At 42.8% G+C, this 17228-nt stretch overlaps 1 protein-coding gene across 18 annotated transcripts in view; it reads left to right on the top strand.

Moving 5' to 3' along the window:
* The first annotated feature begins 2621 nt into the window (after positions 1-2621).
* The window catches only part of LOC132959626 (muscleblind-like protein 2a), a 65793-nt gene continuing 51186 nt past the window's right edge, over positions 2622-17228 (top strand). For 9 of the 18 annotated variants that reach the window (XM_061032770.1, XM_061032783.1, XM_061032781.1 and 6 more), the window contains exons 1-2: positions 2623-2895; positions 15990-16849. In XM_061032770.1, the coding sequence (XP_060888753.1) occupies positions 16676-16849 (174 nt within the window). In that variant the 5' untranslated portion in view covers positions 2623-2895; positions 15990-16675. Of the gene's footprint in view, positions 2896-6404; positions 7886-15989; positions 16850-17228 lie in introns of those variants that run through there. The other 9 variants (XM_061032782.1, XM_061032774.1, XM_061032773.1 and 6 more) reach the window with 5 other exon arrangements.

Here is a 17228-nt window from a genome sequence, read left to right as displayed (position 1 = left end):
GAATGTCCGAAACTCATTTTGTGTTGGAAGTGCTTGCACGTGTTTTGTGTCCGTCTTAGCATCAATTTCTACGGTGGCTGTCAATGGCAACCGACCTGCAACAGCCCAAAGAACGTACATTAGGAAACACATGCTGCAAAATCAAAAACATATGCAACCATGGAAACGCACACTGCAAAAGCCAAAACAACTGTATTAACAGAAGGATTGCTCATTCAGTTCAAATATATTTCTTCTGTATGCAAATCTACTTTTTTAAGAGTTGCTATAAATAAAGTGAGACTGATTTTGCAAAAAGAAAAAGGGTCTGCATGTCTTGCACGATAATTTCCATGTCTCCAGACACACTAATATTATAGAGAACCCACGCATGCACAGGGAGAACTCCACACAGAGAGGCTCCTGTCAGATGGGGATTCAAACCAGGAACCTCCTCGCTGTGCATCTGTACGTTTGTTTAATATTTCTGTTACCTTTACGACCTCCTTTAAAGCTGCACTTGTGTCTGATTCTGTCCATAATCTCAGCGAGCCATGTGAACCTGGTATCAGATTCACCCTGTTCTTAATCAGCTTCCGATTTATACTCCAAAGCTGTGGCTAAAAAGCTCTGTATTGTACAAAACAGGCAACCACCTGCCTCAGTTAATCATCCTCCAACTTCATTTCAAACTCAGAAAATGTCTCGATAGATTTCTGCAGCTTGTAAACTGGATGTTTCTGTGTGTTTTCTCTATAACGGCGAGGCCACTGCGAAAGTGTGTACTTGTCTTGTGCGCGTTGTGTTTGCAGGCGTGTGGGCGTTCAGAGACCTTCAGAGAAGTATGCCGGCAGCAGCGTTTTTCCTTTTTTTTTTTTTTACAAATGCCTCCTCTGCATTGAGATCAATACGTTAGGCCTCAGGGGATGAACTTGACCTATGTGAGCAGTTTTTCATAATCACTTGAAAATACTGTTTTTCCACATAATGGGGCTGCCTTGGTAGAGTTATCCTTCACTTTTACACTTTCTGTATTTAGATTAACATCATGCAGCAGGGACGGATAGAAAAACAGTGATTTATTTTGATTAAATTCTGAAAACAGCCAGAGCAGAGTGATTATATGAGCATTTCTTGGTTCTTTTTAAGGCCTATCCTGTTTATGCTCAGCCTATAGGATAATGTTTAGATACTCGTGCATTGCTAACATCGTAGTGTGTCAAATGTCTCAATGATGCTGTGACTGAAACATGTCTGCAGCTTCCATCACATGTCTGACCCCAGTTTAAATCTCTGTGTTGCATTATACAGGAAACATAACAGGTACCATCAAGCATCAGATGCCTAAATAGCCTGTTCATCCCTGACACCGCCGAAGGCCCGTGTCCTGTCAAACTGTGATGCCTTCATTAGCAGTAGCATTCCGGCCTTGGCCCTGACAGCGTCCTCTGTGATGGCTATGTTCATTGTTCGGGCGCTCAATAGGCAGCACATGGCGTGGGCAGCAGTCAGTGGGGCTAAATTTGTGCCTCTCTGCTCATTCCGGGGATATTTGTGACTTGCTCCTTGTTGACTTGTCGCGCTTCTTGCTGACAACGGGCCTCTGTGTGTCACAGACGGCTAAATCCAACCAGCTGTGTGCAATTAGGCTGTGAAATGCTGGGGATGTGCGTGGTGCTCCTTTGCACAGCATCAAGTGGTGATGATGAGCGGATTTACAGTCTGAAATAAGCAGGCAAAAATAAAATTAAACATTGCTTCTATCACATTATTATTGAAATTGTTCTGGAAGATTTGTTATTCTATATCATGATGTTCAGAAGAAATAAGATATCTGGTGGTGGACGGAGTATACCAACTTATTTTTCAGTCTCCATAGGGTATACTCACTTCTAAATCCCCTCTGATTCACACCAATGATTGATTCACAATATTAGGTAGGCCGAGTATGTTTTAGTTTATTTTCCTAGGATGGTGAAGGGATGACCCTCCCAGTCTTTCATGTCACTGTAATAACACAGGCGTCATTCCTCTGCTGGACTTGCCACTTGAAAACAAACATTTGGGGGGGAAATTAAGAGTATACCCACTTCTTTGTCACCACTACACCCCTGGATACAACCCTTGGTTGCTAAAAACGTGTGAAAAATGTAAATATTAAGGTAGAAGAACATGGCAGTTAGTTATTGAATAGGAGTAAACTAGAAGTAATAGTCTTATTGGAGTTTTATACCGTATCTAATATTGTAAATGACAATAGATTTTGTAAAATGTCATTAATGTGACCATCTTGTTCCTAGCAGGCTACTTTGACTGACAGGCAGAGGTTCATAAATCAGTGGCCACATCTTTCCCCCGAGGGAGATTCACTGTTGTTTCCTAGGCAACAAGCACCCCCTCCCTTTACCCTTGGTTCCTCTGGACTGTACCACTTTCACTGTAGGGTAGGGGGCTGTGCTCCTTATCGAATAAAAGTAACTTCCTTGTTTAAACTGGACGATATTTTCCAACATATTACAATAAAATGGCGTTAATCTTTACGTTGTGGTGTTTTATATCCTTATTAATTGATTATAAAACGGTTTTAATGTTCAAACATAAGCGGAGCCCCCCCTCCAACGAAATCACATTCAACATTTCATCGAACTGTCAAAATCGCTTGTTGCTTCCTACGAGCTTTTAAAGTAGTTAGCGAGCTAGCGTGTAGCGAGTGGTAGCGTACTTTTGCCTGTCACTGAAATATACTCCGACAGCGTTAAAAAGTTTGCTTCGAATAAAGAAATAGCCCGACGCCCGTGTAGAAGACCGTTTTTCACCGTCCTGCTCCTGGGTACAGTCTGCTCCAACCTGAATAGCGCTGTCGAGAGGCGGCGGTGGCGGCTGAAGTGCAGCTGGATGTGACAGGTTCGTCATCAGGTAAGCTGCAGGTAGTTAGCTTAGCGGCTAGCACGCTTCGGCTCTGGCAGTACCTACCTAACACTCTTGTTACGACATGGTGACTGTATTGCATGTCTTTTGGACAGTAGAGGGAGTAAAACATGTTTTAAAGGTGCTACTCCTGTACAAAAAAAACCCACAATGCATGTATGTCTAGACTGCTATGCTAGCTTTTAACGAGAAAGCCAATGGAAATAAGTGAAAGTAGCTCCATGAAAAACAACCTTTGAATCAGCGTGCATCACATTGTAGTTGTCTCTGTGTATCTGCACTGACTCTATAAACTGCTTTCTGTGTGTTTGCTCCTGTTCAAGTGACTATAGGGTTGATAATGAAGCATTTATTATTGATGCGGTGATACAGATGTTCTGGTCAATCATTAATCACTTCATTTCACATCTACTGAATGCAAATGTATAAAACCCAATTAATGTAATAGCACCTTAATTAATGGATGTAATTGCTGTGTACAAGACAAAATAAAGCAGCTCTAATGAGACATAAGTGGAGGCACATTTTAATCTACTGCAGGTTGGCTTACACCTGGGTAAGGTTAATAAATTGTGATCAGTCCAGCTGCTGGGTCATGCATGTACTGTTATTGATGCTTATAAAAATGCAAAGTGACATCTCAGGACACTATGTACTAATATAAACAGGATGCAGACAGGCAGTGGGCATTCAATTCAAATGAGCCATGAGCCATCAGTATAACAATATAAAGAGGACTTTGGCTTATATGGATTATCCTTCATTAAAGCTATTGCAGCAAAGGTGCACTGTCTGCTCAGCGCACTATGTGAATATTAAGAAATTGCCTTTTTTTTGTTATAAGTATGAAAAATGGCTATAATCTTATAAAGGGTATATTTGGCATTAGATTAAGCCACAGAAAAGCAACAACATTATCTCCCAATCTAGTAGGATTTCAGTACTGGTTGATTTTTATCCTTTGCACAGCCTTGAACTCGCTCCAAAACAAACTGGTAGGTTAACCATTTGCCTGGCCTACGCATCCATTAGGGCACTTGTTTATTCTCAATCCCCATGTGTGACGAACTTACCAGAATGGGTTTGAAGCGGAAGGAAGCACATCTCTGCGCCGCTTGATATTTGATCAGTGCTAATAATAGAAAAAGACAGCTGCCTTTTCATTGATCTGTCTTCGCTGGCCTATTTCTGAGTCCTGTTTTCTCTGTCGTGCTTAACTATCCAGTCGTTGAAACATAGAATACTCTACTCTCTGCTTGGGGGAGCATCGTTTAACACAGTTTTCTTTAACCCATTGTACTTTATATGCTGTAATTAGTCATTGTTTAAGAATTGGTTGTGAAATGGAAGCCATGTTGGGCCACAGAAGCTGGTTTCTGTGTGTGAGTGAGCCAAGCCGTTCGGGGTCAAACAGGACAGGGATAATAAGAGGGGAGGGGGATACCATGTGGGAAGGAAGTGGCTCGGCTTGTTTGTCTGCCAGGCTTTTGTTTGTTTTCCTGTCGGACAAATCTATTTAGGAGGCAGCCTATCTGAGGCCTGCCGGTGAAATTAGCTACAAGAATGGCTTGCCTCGTTGCACAGTTATTGACAGTTATACAGTAATGTGGTTATTGAGCCAGATGAGAAATTGATAAGCTTATTCTCTCCGTGGTGATGGAGCAGGCTTGTTTGTACAACTGCTATTGTTCTGGATGAATCATTGAGTTGTTTTCTTGTGGACACACCAGTCATGTTTCATCCTGCAGCAGTAATATACAGTTGTTGCTGTCCAAAAAGCATTCCCGCCCTTCAAATCTGATGCATCTGTGTACATGGTGTACCGTACTGTGCCTACATGAACAGAGCATGTAAGGTGACACTTGTGCTTCTGACAAAGGCTGATATCCCCTCACCTCCCTGTCCATGCTTATGTAATGGCAGAGCACTGGCTTGTGTTATTTCATTACAGGTGCCCTGATGCCTACGGCTGGGCTCAGACTACAGGAGTAATAAAATCCAGCCAATTTAAAAATCTGGTTGCATCAATTGACGGAGAAACTTCACAGATATTATCCTTTCTTCTCCAAAACATGCACACACTACAGCAGCATATCACCGTTCATACATCCAGCTTTACTGATGCTTTGCAGGCAGAAAAAACACAAATAAATGTGCAGGGCAGTTTAGCTCCATTTGTAAAGCAACCATAAAGGCAGAGCCGCGGCAACAGGTTTGATTCCGCTCCTCAACCCCATTGCTGCATGTAATTTCTACTCTCTCTCTCTTCTCCCAATATCTCCCGTCTCTTCATAGCTGTCCTTTCATAACAGAGGCAAAATGTCTAGAAATATGATCTTTAAAAAAAGTACAGAAAATCAACAGTATGGACAGGAATAACTATATTGGAGAAGCAGTTGATAGGGTCCACTTCATTCTTCAGCGAGAAACGGAGTTAGGTCTTGAGGTCAGTCGTTATAAAGTAATAAAGTGAGTGAATATACAATGAGGAGTTTGTATATGAACACGCTCTTAATTGTAGTTTGTAAAGGAGGTAAAATGATCAGTACCGGCTACCAGGAGAAAAAGTTCTAGAAAGTGCTGCAACTCTTCTCTTCCTCCTTTTTAATTCAATCACTTCTTAGACTTGTTCAATCCCATTACCTGATGACCAATACAGACAAAGGTCCTACACTTCTCTGATTATTAGGAAAAATTAATCTGGTATAAAACGGCCCCAACTCCTGTAGTCTAAGCCCTGTTGCCCAAGATGACATCGGTATTAAGTGTCATTTGCTTAGTTGGAAAAATTTTCATGCTAAAGACATCAATTCCCCCAACCCCGTCTTCCAAAAACCATTAGGCGCTCTATTGCCTGTTGAGCATCAGATTGCATGGAGCTATTATAGAATAATCAGACACTAAATAGATCTGTTTCAAATGGAACTGTAATGCATGTTTAGCCACATTGATGTCAACGAAACACCCAGGCTGCAGCGTCATTCAGAGCCCTTTGTATGAGGCGGAGAGAGACAGACACAGGGGGAGACAGACACTACAGCTGTTCTATTGAATCTGGATCGAAAAGTCATGAAGCTGGATCTCTGACTCATCAGTTCTGTGACGCTCCGGTTTCACGGCTCATGTGATGCCAAGCAGCATGTCATCAGCTGGGTGGAGGGGAGGGAGGACGGGGGGTGGGAGTAGACAGACCCAGCCTTTTTCTTTTCTTTTTTTTTCAAGCAAATTCTGATGCAATAACAATAACAGAAATGTTCACTTCTGTGCAATTTTCTGGTCCAATAAACTAAGGAATTAGATTGAAATGGAGCTTAAAGGATATCTGTGAGACACCGGTAACATACAGGTGAGGGGTGAGGAAGGGGAGGGGATTCCTCGATGTCAGGGTGGATGAGTTTAGAGGACGGATGCTGATGGGAGGTGGAGGAGAATTGGGATCGGGGGGGAGTAGGTGCAATGCTCTTGTTTCCTGGGAGGGGGGATGGTGGGAAATATGATAGAACATAGACAAGGGCAGGCCTGATCTTCTTTATGCAACTGCAGCAACTCTTTCATTATTGCTTACTTGTGTTGTTTTGTGGTGTGAGCAAAAAGTCAAGCCCTTACATGCATCAATTATTGAAAACATCCATGTTTTCCATTTTGACAAGTGACTAAAGAAAATGATGTCTTACAATGGATAAAATGGAAATGTGATTTTTCAGAAGGACATTGGCGCTTGGACTCTATGGGGTGGTTGATGTGTTTGGATAATGTCAATTCTGAGCGTCCACAGAATAAATCCCCTCCCATGGAGTCCAGACCTTGGTGGTGGTGAAGCTGATGACTTGTGGGGACCAGATGGGTAGAGAATTGATAGATGATGATTTTACAAAGACGGGCGAGGATGGGAAGGTGATGGCTTCATACTAAACATCGGCATGAAGGAATTAAGTCAGAGAGACATTATATTCAAAAGGGGAACAGAACAATGATAGGCTGACAGTGAGGGAGGAACACCATGCAATTCGTTAGATGAGGCCAGCTGACGAGACAGCTGATTACCCAATGACAGCCCCAGAAAATGGCGGCACGAGAGAATGACAGCGGAAATGTGAGTGAGCGCGCGTAAGAGTTATGAATGAGAGATAGACGCAATCGTGAAGGCAAGTATGTACAGTTGTCTTCCTGACTGAAGTTTCGCTAAAGCTTCATATCACGAGAGGGGGTGAAATTTCAACCTATGGCATAACATACACTTTGGTGCATAACAGAAGTATAATTCAGTTATATTTAAGCTCAATCTTTTGCTAAAGGGAAGTGGATGTAACAATTATGCTGGTAGTGTGATAATGTAGGTGGTTCATATTTGAAATAAAATATCATCAGTACAGGATAGGATAGACAAAGGATGGGCTTTCTAGTTTAACGGGGCGTGAAATTGGGGAAATACCTTCTAAAAATCAGCATTGAGAAGGGGATACTGTAAGCACAGTTTTCATCCCAAGCACTTAGACGTCTCTGCTCCAATAGAGAGGCTGTGATTCAGAGGAGGTGTTTTTCTATTGGGTGTAGCTTTTGAAGGGGCGGGACTATGCCACAGGCTGGTGGGCAGGAAGGGGCTGGCTTTAGGGGAGTGTGTGTGTGTGTGGGGCTTGCTGGAAGTGTTTGAGCCAGATAGTTGGAGTAGACACTCTTCTGCTTCCTGCCTGCCTGTTTGCCTCGCTCGCTGAGAGAGAGAGAGAGAGAGAGTAAGAGAGAGAGAGAGAGAGAGAGAGAGAGAGACATCGAGAGAAAATCCCTGTCTAGGCATGGACCTCCGGCTGCAGCAGTCGGCAGCTCGCGAGGAATGACAACAGCTCACATGGTCATTAACTCCAGTCGCTGAGGCTGAGGGGAGAGCCGCGCAGTAAAGCTCGGTGTCACAGCAGCGCCGGGTGCTTTCTATGATCGGGACAGCAGACAAGACAGCAGAGCGACGGGACACGAGTGAAATGAGGTGGGAAAGAATCGTCATATTGACAGTTTTTTTTTTTTTTCCAGAGATTGTGTTCTGGAGGTTTTTGCTGCAGTGTGCTGCATACCAGCCTGGGTGGGGAGGGAGGAGAGGGAATGTTTTATCAGAGAGAAAGAGGCTGAAAATGTAGAGAGTGTGGGATCAATGCACAGAAGCACTGGGAGCTTGCAGCCAGGCAGCCTTACTGCAGTTTCCAGCACTGTAATGGACTTCCTAAGGGAGAGACATTACCACAGCAGCTTCCCTAGTGCAAATGTCAGGAGCTTTTTTTTTTTTCTTTTTTGCCACACTGGCTCCATATTTTTCACTCTCTTGAGAAAAAAAACTTGTGTTGTGTGGCATCTGTCGTGTCCCTGTTTTCTTTTCATGCTTCTTGTTAAGTTTTAAAATCATATTGAAGTGCGAATTTCCCAAATAACAAGGACAAAAACAGAGTCTGATGTGACATTCTTTTTATAAGCTGGAACTTCACAGTTCTAATAGGACCCGCATCATAATTAACCTTTCCAGGGAGATGGGGGCATGCTTGACGTGTCCCTTGCTTTCCGCCGTCCATCTCAATTTAGCTCTGGTCTGGCGTGGTCAAGCTCTGGACATCATCGCCTGCATAGAAAAGGCCAGGGTGGTGTCATACGTCTGGCTGTGGATCAACGGGAAGTGGGTGTTTTCCAAAAGTGGAACATCAGTTCAGCCCTTCCTGTTGAGAAAATAATGGGATAAGTCTCGGAGGAGTCCAGGACCCCGTCAGACAGAAATCCCCTTTCTCTGAATCAGCTCTCATGCATATTACACCTCGAGTTGGTATTAAAAGGATTTAGTGGTTTGTAGGTTTTTAAGACATCCTCTGCCTGAAAGAGGGAGTCTGATCGCGCAGTGACTCGAGGTTTGCTGAATCATTCAGGTCTTATGTTTAAAGTGTTGTAATATGAAGATTAAGATTTCAAAGAACAAGAGTTTTAATCTAACGTTGTTTTACATATCCTTGATTTAAGCTTCAATGAAGTGTCAGAGGAGCATACACAACACTGACTGTGCTTCATTCTCTGCATTAGACTTTCAGATTAAGGAAGCCGGGTATCCTTTTAATCAGCATGTTTATCTGAACAGCACTGCTCACCTCTGGCTGCCAACTAAACTGTAATTAGATGATGACTTGCCCGAATCCTGTTGCTAAGCAGGCAGCAGAGAAGAACACTTACACAGTTAACAAGACAGTTAACTAGGGCTGCCCCCTACAAGTCGAAGATTCAAATCATTAAACCGAGGTCCAAAACAGCGTGCATTTTGCCAGTTCAAACTTTTCTTTGACAGTGTACTATATGTAGAAATTCAGGAGCAACAAGATGGCAGACTAAACTTTAAAAAGCCGAATTATCAGCAGAGGTCTCCTTCATTCCAAAACACAACCAACAAATATTCAAAGTAAAGATCCTGAGAAAGCAGTGAAACTCTAAAAATCTGTGTTTGCTCCCTGGTGGATGTAGGAATGTAAAAGGGGCTGTCAGCTGAGCTGTCACAAGCTTCTTTCTCGCTATTCAGCTTTTTCAGATCTGTGTTCATTATTAATGAGGTTCATAGGAGGTGGCGAATTATCTGCAGAGGTCTCCTCCTCTCCAAGACAAAGGACCCCTTTATTAGAATCAGAAAAAACACTAAATAAAGCAGTTAATGTGTATTTCTCAGATGCTCTTTGACAAGGCTTCAGGGCATGCAACAAAGCTGCAGCTAACAAAAGTTTGTTTATCTCTGTTTCTAGACACCTGATGAGTACAACCCTCCATATGATGAAGAAGGGTTGTACTCATCAGGCACATTAACATCGGAGACATTTGGTACTGATTAAAAACAAGAAATTACCCAATATTGGGTTCCTAGGATTTCTATTTTTGTTGCCATGGTATCTATACAGGTGTTGATATTATGTTATTTTTACGGTCTACAGTATCTGCTCTTCATTGTGCTTTACTGTGCTGTCCTGTGCTTGCATTATGTCCCTCCTCAATCCAGGACAACTTCTTTTTGTACCAATTAATGTGGAGGTACAGTATCTGATGGCTAGCTTGAGTTTCATCTGCATTATCCAACGCATGGGCATTGTACCAACCAAGGCCTTCATCACAGAAGTAAAAGGTTTGCACCCTGTGAGAAACAAGGCCTCTAAATGTAAACATTTGTCTTATTAATTGTTAAAAATCTGACTTTTGCAGTGTGTTTGTTGCAATAATTATTATGTCACAATTAATTGTGCAGCTCCTAATGCTCTTGTATGCTGATATATAGGAGTTTGGTGTGACAAAAAGATATACACGCTCCATATTTTACGGCCAAATTAGATATTATTGTCAATCTGCTCCAGCTGTTAAGTTCACTGTGTGCAGGGGTTAATATTAATCTAAGGTAGAGTCTGTTGATGTGATTACAGCAGATGATAGAAAAGGGTTCATCATCTGTTCTGTAATATAATATAAGCCACTGATCAGGAGAGAAAGGCCCGATGCTATATCATGAGCAGGGCCATCGGGGTCACTGTGATTAAGCTAAGGGTATTATGATATGGGGCACACCTATCTGCTGACTCTGTGAAACACTTCATGTGCTGCCTGGCTTAGACCTGGTATATCCTCTGCTGAGCCCACTCACCCGTCCTTATCGCTAATGATGCTATTGAACTCAAGGAGCTGTAGCTTATGCCAAAGACAATTTCATAAGCATCTTCAATGTCTGTGGTGTTAAACCTCATGAGGCTGCTGCAGCGTATAGCCTCGCTCTCATGCTATTTGGAAGATGCAAAGGAACATTTCGCAGGCCAACAAGCTGGTCTGTTTGGGAAAGAGGACATTTTGATAAAGCCTGCACTTACAAGCCTCACTCCTTTTCCATTACTCACTGGAAACTGCACATTTTCCTATTTCCCCTCTACAATGAGCCACTCTCTCCACAGCCTTGAAAAACATTGACCACTTGTTCCTCTCGGCCATGCAAATCACCATAGAAGAGCAGTTTGCCTGCGTGAAATGGTAATAAATGTAAATGCAGCACTCAGGTGCCCGGCTTGTGTGCTTTTCTGTTGCACTCATTTGTATTTCCACTTCTTTTTTATATAACCGGCAATACCTAGCTGAAGCGACAATAAACATTGTCAAGGCGTGGGGACCAATGAAAAGCAGGTAGCTTATCATCACTGCTGAGCCAATACAAGCAGCTAAGATAAACTGCAGCGAGCAGATACCAGACTAATGGGTTACATACGAGGTATTCAGGGGTCAAGCCAATGACTTTCACTCGAGACACCCCCTTCCCGCTGACTCGCATTCAATTAAGCAGACTGACCAAGATAATGCCCCCGCCAGCTGGCCTTAGTAAGCATCAGTAATCCATAAAGTCTAGTAGCGTGGTGCTTTTCTTCACATCTCTGTCCGGCTTTATCAGGTCACCCGGTCTGTCCAGTGTTTGGACTGGGAGCACCGGGGGCAACTAAAGTTAACACACTGATGTTTTGCGGATGTAGCTCTTTAGGTTTTATTTTGACAGTGGTCCTGTTAGGGTGGTCACAACACCAGGATTTTGAGATCTGTTTTGATCCTAGTAATAATAGAATGACTGCAAAATCTGTTTCGATACCATGGCAACCAAGTCCAAAGAGGCACCCAAAATTGCATAATTCATTGTTTGTTTTTGATGACTAAAAATTGCAGGCAAACTCGTGCACAGTTTCCAGTGCTTTTGTGCAATTTAGACAGTGTGCAGCCAGAGTTCGCGTGATATTTCCCAGATTTATTCCTCCAGATTTATTACCTGTCTTATGAAAACAATGTACTTGCACTATACTGTACCTGTAATCTTGTATCTGCAATAGTTAACCTTAACCCAACATTAGACGGTAGAGATGACACCTTTAGATCTTGTGCCATAACCTAAATATGTTTACCTGCATCAGATTTTAGACAATAGAGTCAGCAACGAAGGTTGTGTTCTAAAATCCCAAGTAGTGTAAAGCCAACTGACTGCACAATAAGAGTAGCTGTTTCATTTTCCTGTTTTCATTTGAAACTGAGTTATCTTTCTGTAGTCAGAGCCAGATTATTACAATATCAATCTTTGCATAAAGTATAATTCTGTTCCATGCTCATCTGTGAACTCTTGAAGGCTTTAAATCTGCAGACTCAGACCCTGGTTGACTCATAAGGGTTTATAAGAGAGCTGATCCCTGAGGTCAAAACATTGGGGGCGATATTGTCCCCTCTTACCTGCCAACCATCTGCTCAACCCTCCCTTTATATCTAGAGCCTTTTGCTTAAAGTGTGATGCTAAGCTAAACATATTCTCAATCAAGCTAGGCTGCATGTAGTCTTCTTTTGGAATAAACTAGCAGACCCTAAGCTAGCCTTAGCAAAGCCAGAGGCACACTTCCCAAGGACGCATCAAACCTCAGCTGGATTCTTCCAAAGCAGTTCTCCTCCTCTGTATGTTTGAGTTTCATGCTTCTTAAGATGGGATGTTGTTAGACGACAGAGGTGACAGTTTTCTCTCCGGGATGACAGTTTGCTTCCCGGCAGGGGCTTTGGTGTGTTTCAAGAGTGACAGACAGCTCTGCCACTCTGCTAAAGAGAGGCTAGCATTAGCTAACATGCTTTGGCAGCATCAGGTCCACACATCCATCTCTTTCGAAGCTACTTTTGGCAGAGCACATGAAATATGCTGCAATAATAAATGGTTATGGCTCAGAGTTTTCAGTACGTTTTTGTTCCTTAGAAAGTCCTTGGGCTGTTTCTTATGAATATTTCACTCTTGAGATCATTTTTAATTGTCTACTAAGTATTTGGCCTGTAAATTATTAATTTGACTTTTAAAGATTCTTGGGATTTCTTGGAAAGTGCACTTATCCAGCTAATGTTTGTGTGCCCACACAAAGCACAGATTTTGTGTATAATAACACCAATTAAAATTAAAGGCAATCATCCAACTGTCTTTAATGCACCCTGACTGATAAAAGATTCTTGAAGCTGATACCAATCATTCCTCTAAAGGGTAAAAGTTCCCTGATTACTGCTATGGCCTCTCATATACTGATTTATTGAATTGAATGAGAACAGACATTTTCTATGTCGTTTTGAGGACTGCACAATAGCTTAAAATGATATCATTAATTTCTGAATTGTATTTTTTCCTTCATTATGTCATTTTAAGTTGGCATATTGCCACTAAGTGCAAACTTGGAAAGGTTAGAACGCAATACCGACATATCTGTGGCTCCAGATGTGCACGAGTAGAAGATTAAACGTTAAAATGCGTAACCACATTCAGCACAGGCATGTGGACGTTAACCTGCAGGAGGATTGATGCTAAAGGACTGCTAATGTTAGCCAATAGCCACGCTCGGCAAACCAAGTTGCTGTTGTTGCAGACCAGTCGACTTGTCTGAATTTAAATTTCTGTGTACTCAACAGTGAAATGAATCGCATATTTGTATCTGTGACTGGCCCATATTAGCCTGATAATATTGGCTGACTGACACATCAGTTGGGCACATGTCTACACTGTATGGACACAGACATGTGGCCACATTCCTGCATGTTTATTACATTAGCATCACCCGCATGAGGGGCCTGTTTGATCTTCTGTCGTCAGCTTTATGTTTAGAATATCTTACATGACCAACATTGTTTGAATGCTGCCTGTTGAAACCGCTGAGAGTTTTTCAAAAGACCCAAGCCAACCCTCATCCACACTGTCTACTTTTTGTGGAAGCTTTCTGTGCGGTAATCTCAATTTTTTCCATAAAAATATAGAATTATTGATGCCTGTGTTCTCTAATTTAACATGAGCTGCTTCCTGTTTTGAGGCCAAGTCTTTTCACGGTGCAGTTGTCCTTCCCTCCACATGTTCCGACAAAGTAGGTTAGCTCCATCGCAGACGTCTCATGGCTTCTAAAAATAAGATGGGTTTAATTGTAAAAGGTCAGATCTGACATGATTCTTACCTGACTTTCTCCTCTGCTGTGATAGGCTCTTTCCCCCCGGGGAGATGGTGTGAAATTAAATCCTGCCTTGGAGAGTACAGCCCTGGCGTCAATATGATGGGACGCGGAAGCTTCTCATCTCATTTCACATGATCAGCACTAAAGTGGGACAATATGATTAGCTAGACAAAGGTCTGGATTTGTAGGCTTGGATCAGTTTAGTGTTGGTGGGTGATTTTAAGGGGAAGTGTCTTTTTGGCACTTGTTGTCAGAGGAGAATCAACATGCCTTCAACTGCAAGATTGTTTGAGTCTTTGGCCATTAATGAATTTGGTTATATGGCCATGAAGGTCAAATACAACAGCATTCCAGGAACATACTGTTTGGCATAAAGACAAAGACAGTAGACAAAACACAGCATTTCACAAAAGGACATTGAATCAGAATCAGCTTTATTGACCAGGTGTGCAGTTCATCCAACTCCCCCAAGTTAAAGTGGAAGTTCTGCTGTTTGAGACAGTGGTTAAGGAAGGTTTTGAAATTTGATCACACCTGAAGGACTGTACACCTGTATGTGTTTTCCTTTACCATTTACAGTAGCCCACCTGGTTGGCGAGCAAGTCTGAACGTGCCCTCATATAAAAAGGAGCTTGTAATTTCTTTGAGGTTTAAGATATTGTTTGTGGAATATTGAACGTTGTCTCTGAGTTTGCTCTTGCCTTGTCTGTTTTCCGTGTAAACGTTTATATGTTTCCAACAGTAAAGTGGGAATCTTTTAACCAGAGTTGAAGATTTTTATAACCCCTCTCCTCCTTCAGTCTGGTGTCCTCTGCCCCCTTTTCCCGACCCCCCCGGTAAGCAGAAAAACATTTCCAGATGTGCCAAGAAGAGAGCTCCCTGAGCAGTAGCTTAGTAATGGATTTCAAACACTGAAAACTAAAGGTCACAACCCCCGATTGTTGATCCAGTGATTGCCCCCCCCCTCTCCTTTCTCCCTAGGTAACAAACACAGAGACCAATGCCTTTACAGGACAAGACAGGGAGCTCATACACACATTCCCCCGATGAATGTGAATCTACAAGCTGCTGTCAATGAGCCGCTATCTAATTTGGACGGTGGTAGAGCAGTGAATATTGCAGGACACTGGAAAGCGTCATAATCGTGTCTGGCACTGGCATATGCATCTGTCTCGGCCCCTCTGTGGCTGCTGGACGGCTGCCCGGAATAATGCTGCGCTGCGCGGTTTTCTATTGGCTGCAGCATCCCACCGTGCATGGCTCTACTGGGCGGGTTTTTGACCCTGGGGCTTTTTTCTCTATCTCTTGTCCACTGTGTCATAGCACAGAGGCTTTTGCAATTCACCACTTTGTATGCAATATGCCAGAGAGCCGTCGGGCGTGTAGTCGCCCTCGACAATGGCACACAAGCAGAGATATGAGGACTTAAACTCAAGTGGCTTCTGAATAACCTCCCAACTGCGTTTTCTCTGGTTCATGAGCCTTGTAGCCTCTGAGGCAGCATGCACACAAGGGAATCCCTCAAAACGCAGTACACCAACAGGATTGGCGGGCGGTTTTGCAGGACATAGCTTTGCATGCATCAGCAAGGCTTCATGACGGTCAAAATGACGCAGTATCTTCCCCATTGAGTCTTCCGGAAAACAAATATTCAACATCGATGCATAATTTAAACCTGCAGTATGATCATTTGCTTTACCTAACCAGGTTGTTCTGGTGCCTGAAACCATAAAAAATTGACCTTAATAAATTATTATCAAACAGTTGCGGTTTTTAATTGTTCAGGCACTAAAAGTACTTGGTTAGATTTTTGTTTTTGGACCTCATTTAGGCCTCCTTATTACCAATATACTTAAGCTATATGCCTGCACAGTGGTATAAAAGTATGTGATGTGTGAGTACATTGGTTGATATTGCAACAACGGTATGATGTGCAAATCAAAGGGTGTATTTAACCACTAATTTGTCACCAAAATTAGGGAGTCTATGAACACCAATGAAGGCTGACATGCAAACACAAACACCTACAATGGCTGTTGAGGCTCGTTACTTAAATGGTAAAAAATAACCTCACTCTGTTTGTTTTGTGTCTCTCTTCTTCTGTTTCAGATCACAGACAGAAAGTGCCTTGTGAGACCGCGGCCCTACTTGAAGATATCTGTGCTCTTCTGAAGAGCTTCAGATTTTTTTCCCCTCTGCAGTCGTGACAGGTCATCGCTCAGCCGCAAACACCTGTGCTCAGAGAAGAAAACAGTGGAGCTGCTGCACTGCTGGCCGAGGTGCCAAACCTCATTAAGAGTAGGTACTGAAGACTTTTAGTAAACCACAAACTTTGTTGTCCTAAACTGTGCCATTGCACCTCAGAATAGCACCTCTTTGCCCCCCAAACATCTGATATCATCACTCATACAAAGGACATTTTGGGGACATTGGTACAAACATTAACGTTTGGCTCCAAGTATGCCCCCTCTGCCTTGTCAGAGGTCTTCACCTGAGACTTACTGATTGATGAACAATTAGCTTTTTTGACTGACAAACTCCACAACAGCAGTGCTGTCCCATGCTCCGGTCACAGACACTTTGTCAGTCCATTACCTCCACTTTCCTGTCCACAAGGACAAACCTCATCCACTGACCTGACGCAGATCATTCACAGCTTCATGTCCCTTCGCTTTTAGTTTGTTGTGTGTTTTATTTTTTTTAACTGGGACATTTAAAAAAAAAAAAAGGCCTCCCCTCCAGAGGATAGCCTCCTCCTTCAACCCGAGTGGCTCCACTCCACCCCATCTGCCGACATGGCTCTAAACATCGCCTCGATACGGGACACAAAATGGCTGACCCTGGAAGTGTGTCGGCAGTTTCAGAGAGGGACCTGTTCGCGCAGTGATGAGGAATGCAAATTCGCCCACCCACCCAAGAGCTGCCAGGTGGACAACGGGAGGGTGATCGCCTGCTTTGACTCGTTAAAGGTGAGCACTTTTAAAAACAGTAATTTGTTGGCATTTTTTTGTTTGTTGTAAATTCTGCTATAATTTTTTTATATAATTAAGATTTATTTTTGGGCTTTTTATGCCTTTAATGGAGAGATAGGACAGTGGATAGAGTCGGAATTCAGGGAGAGAGAGAGTTGGGAATGACATGCGGGAAAGAGGCCACAGGTGGGATGTGAACTCGGGCCGCCCGCTTGAGATGACAGCCTCCATACATGGGGCGTGCACACTAACCACTGCGCCACCAGCGCCCCAATTCTGCTATAATTTGATATATTCTTTTAATTCTCTCAAGTATCACATACTCATAGACAGACAAAATGGATCTACCTAGTTAATTTTCCTTTACACATTTATC

Source organism: Labrus mixtus, chromosome 24 (assembly GCF_963584025.1).
Source record: "Labrus mixtus chromosome 24, fLabMix1.1, whole genome shotgun sequence".
NCBI lineage: Eukaryota > Metazoa > Chordata > Actinopteri > Labriformes > Labridae > Labrus > Labrus mixtus.
Note: the sequence above shows the minus strand (reverse complement) of the source record. Positions and strands in the feature narration are given on the sequence as shown.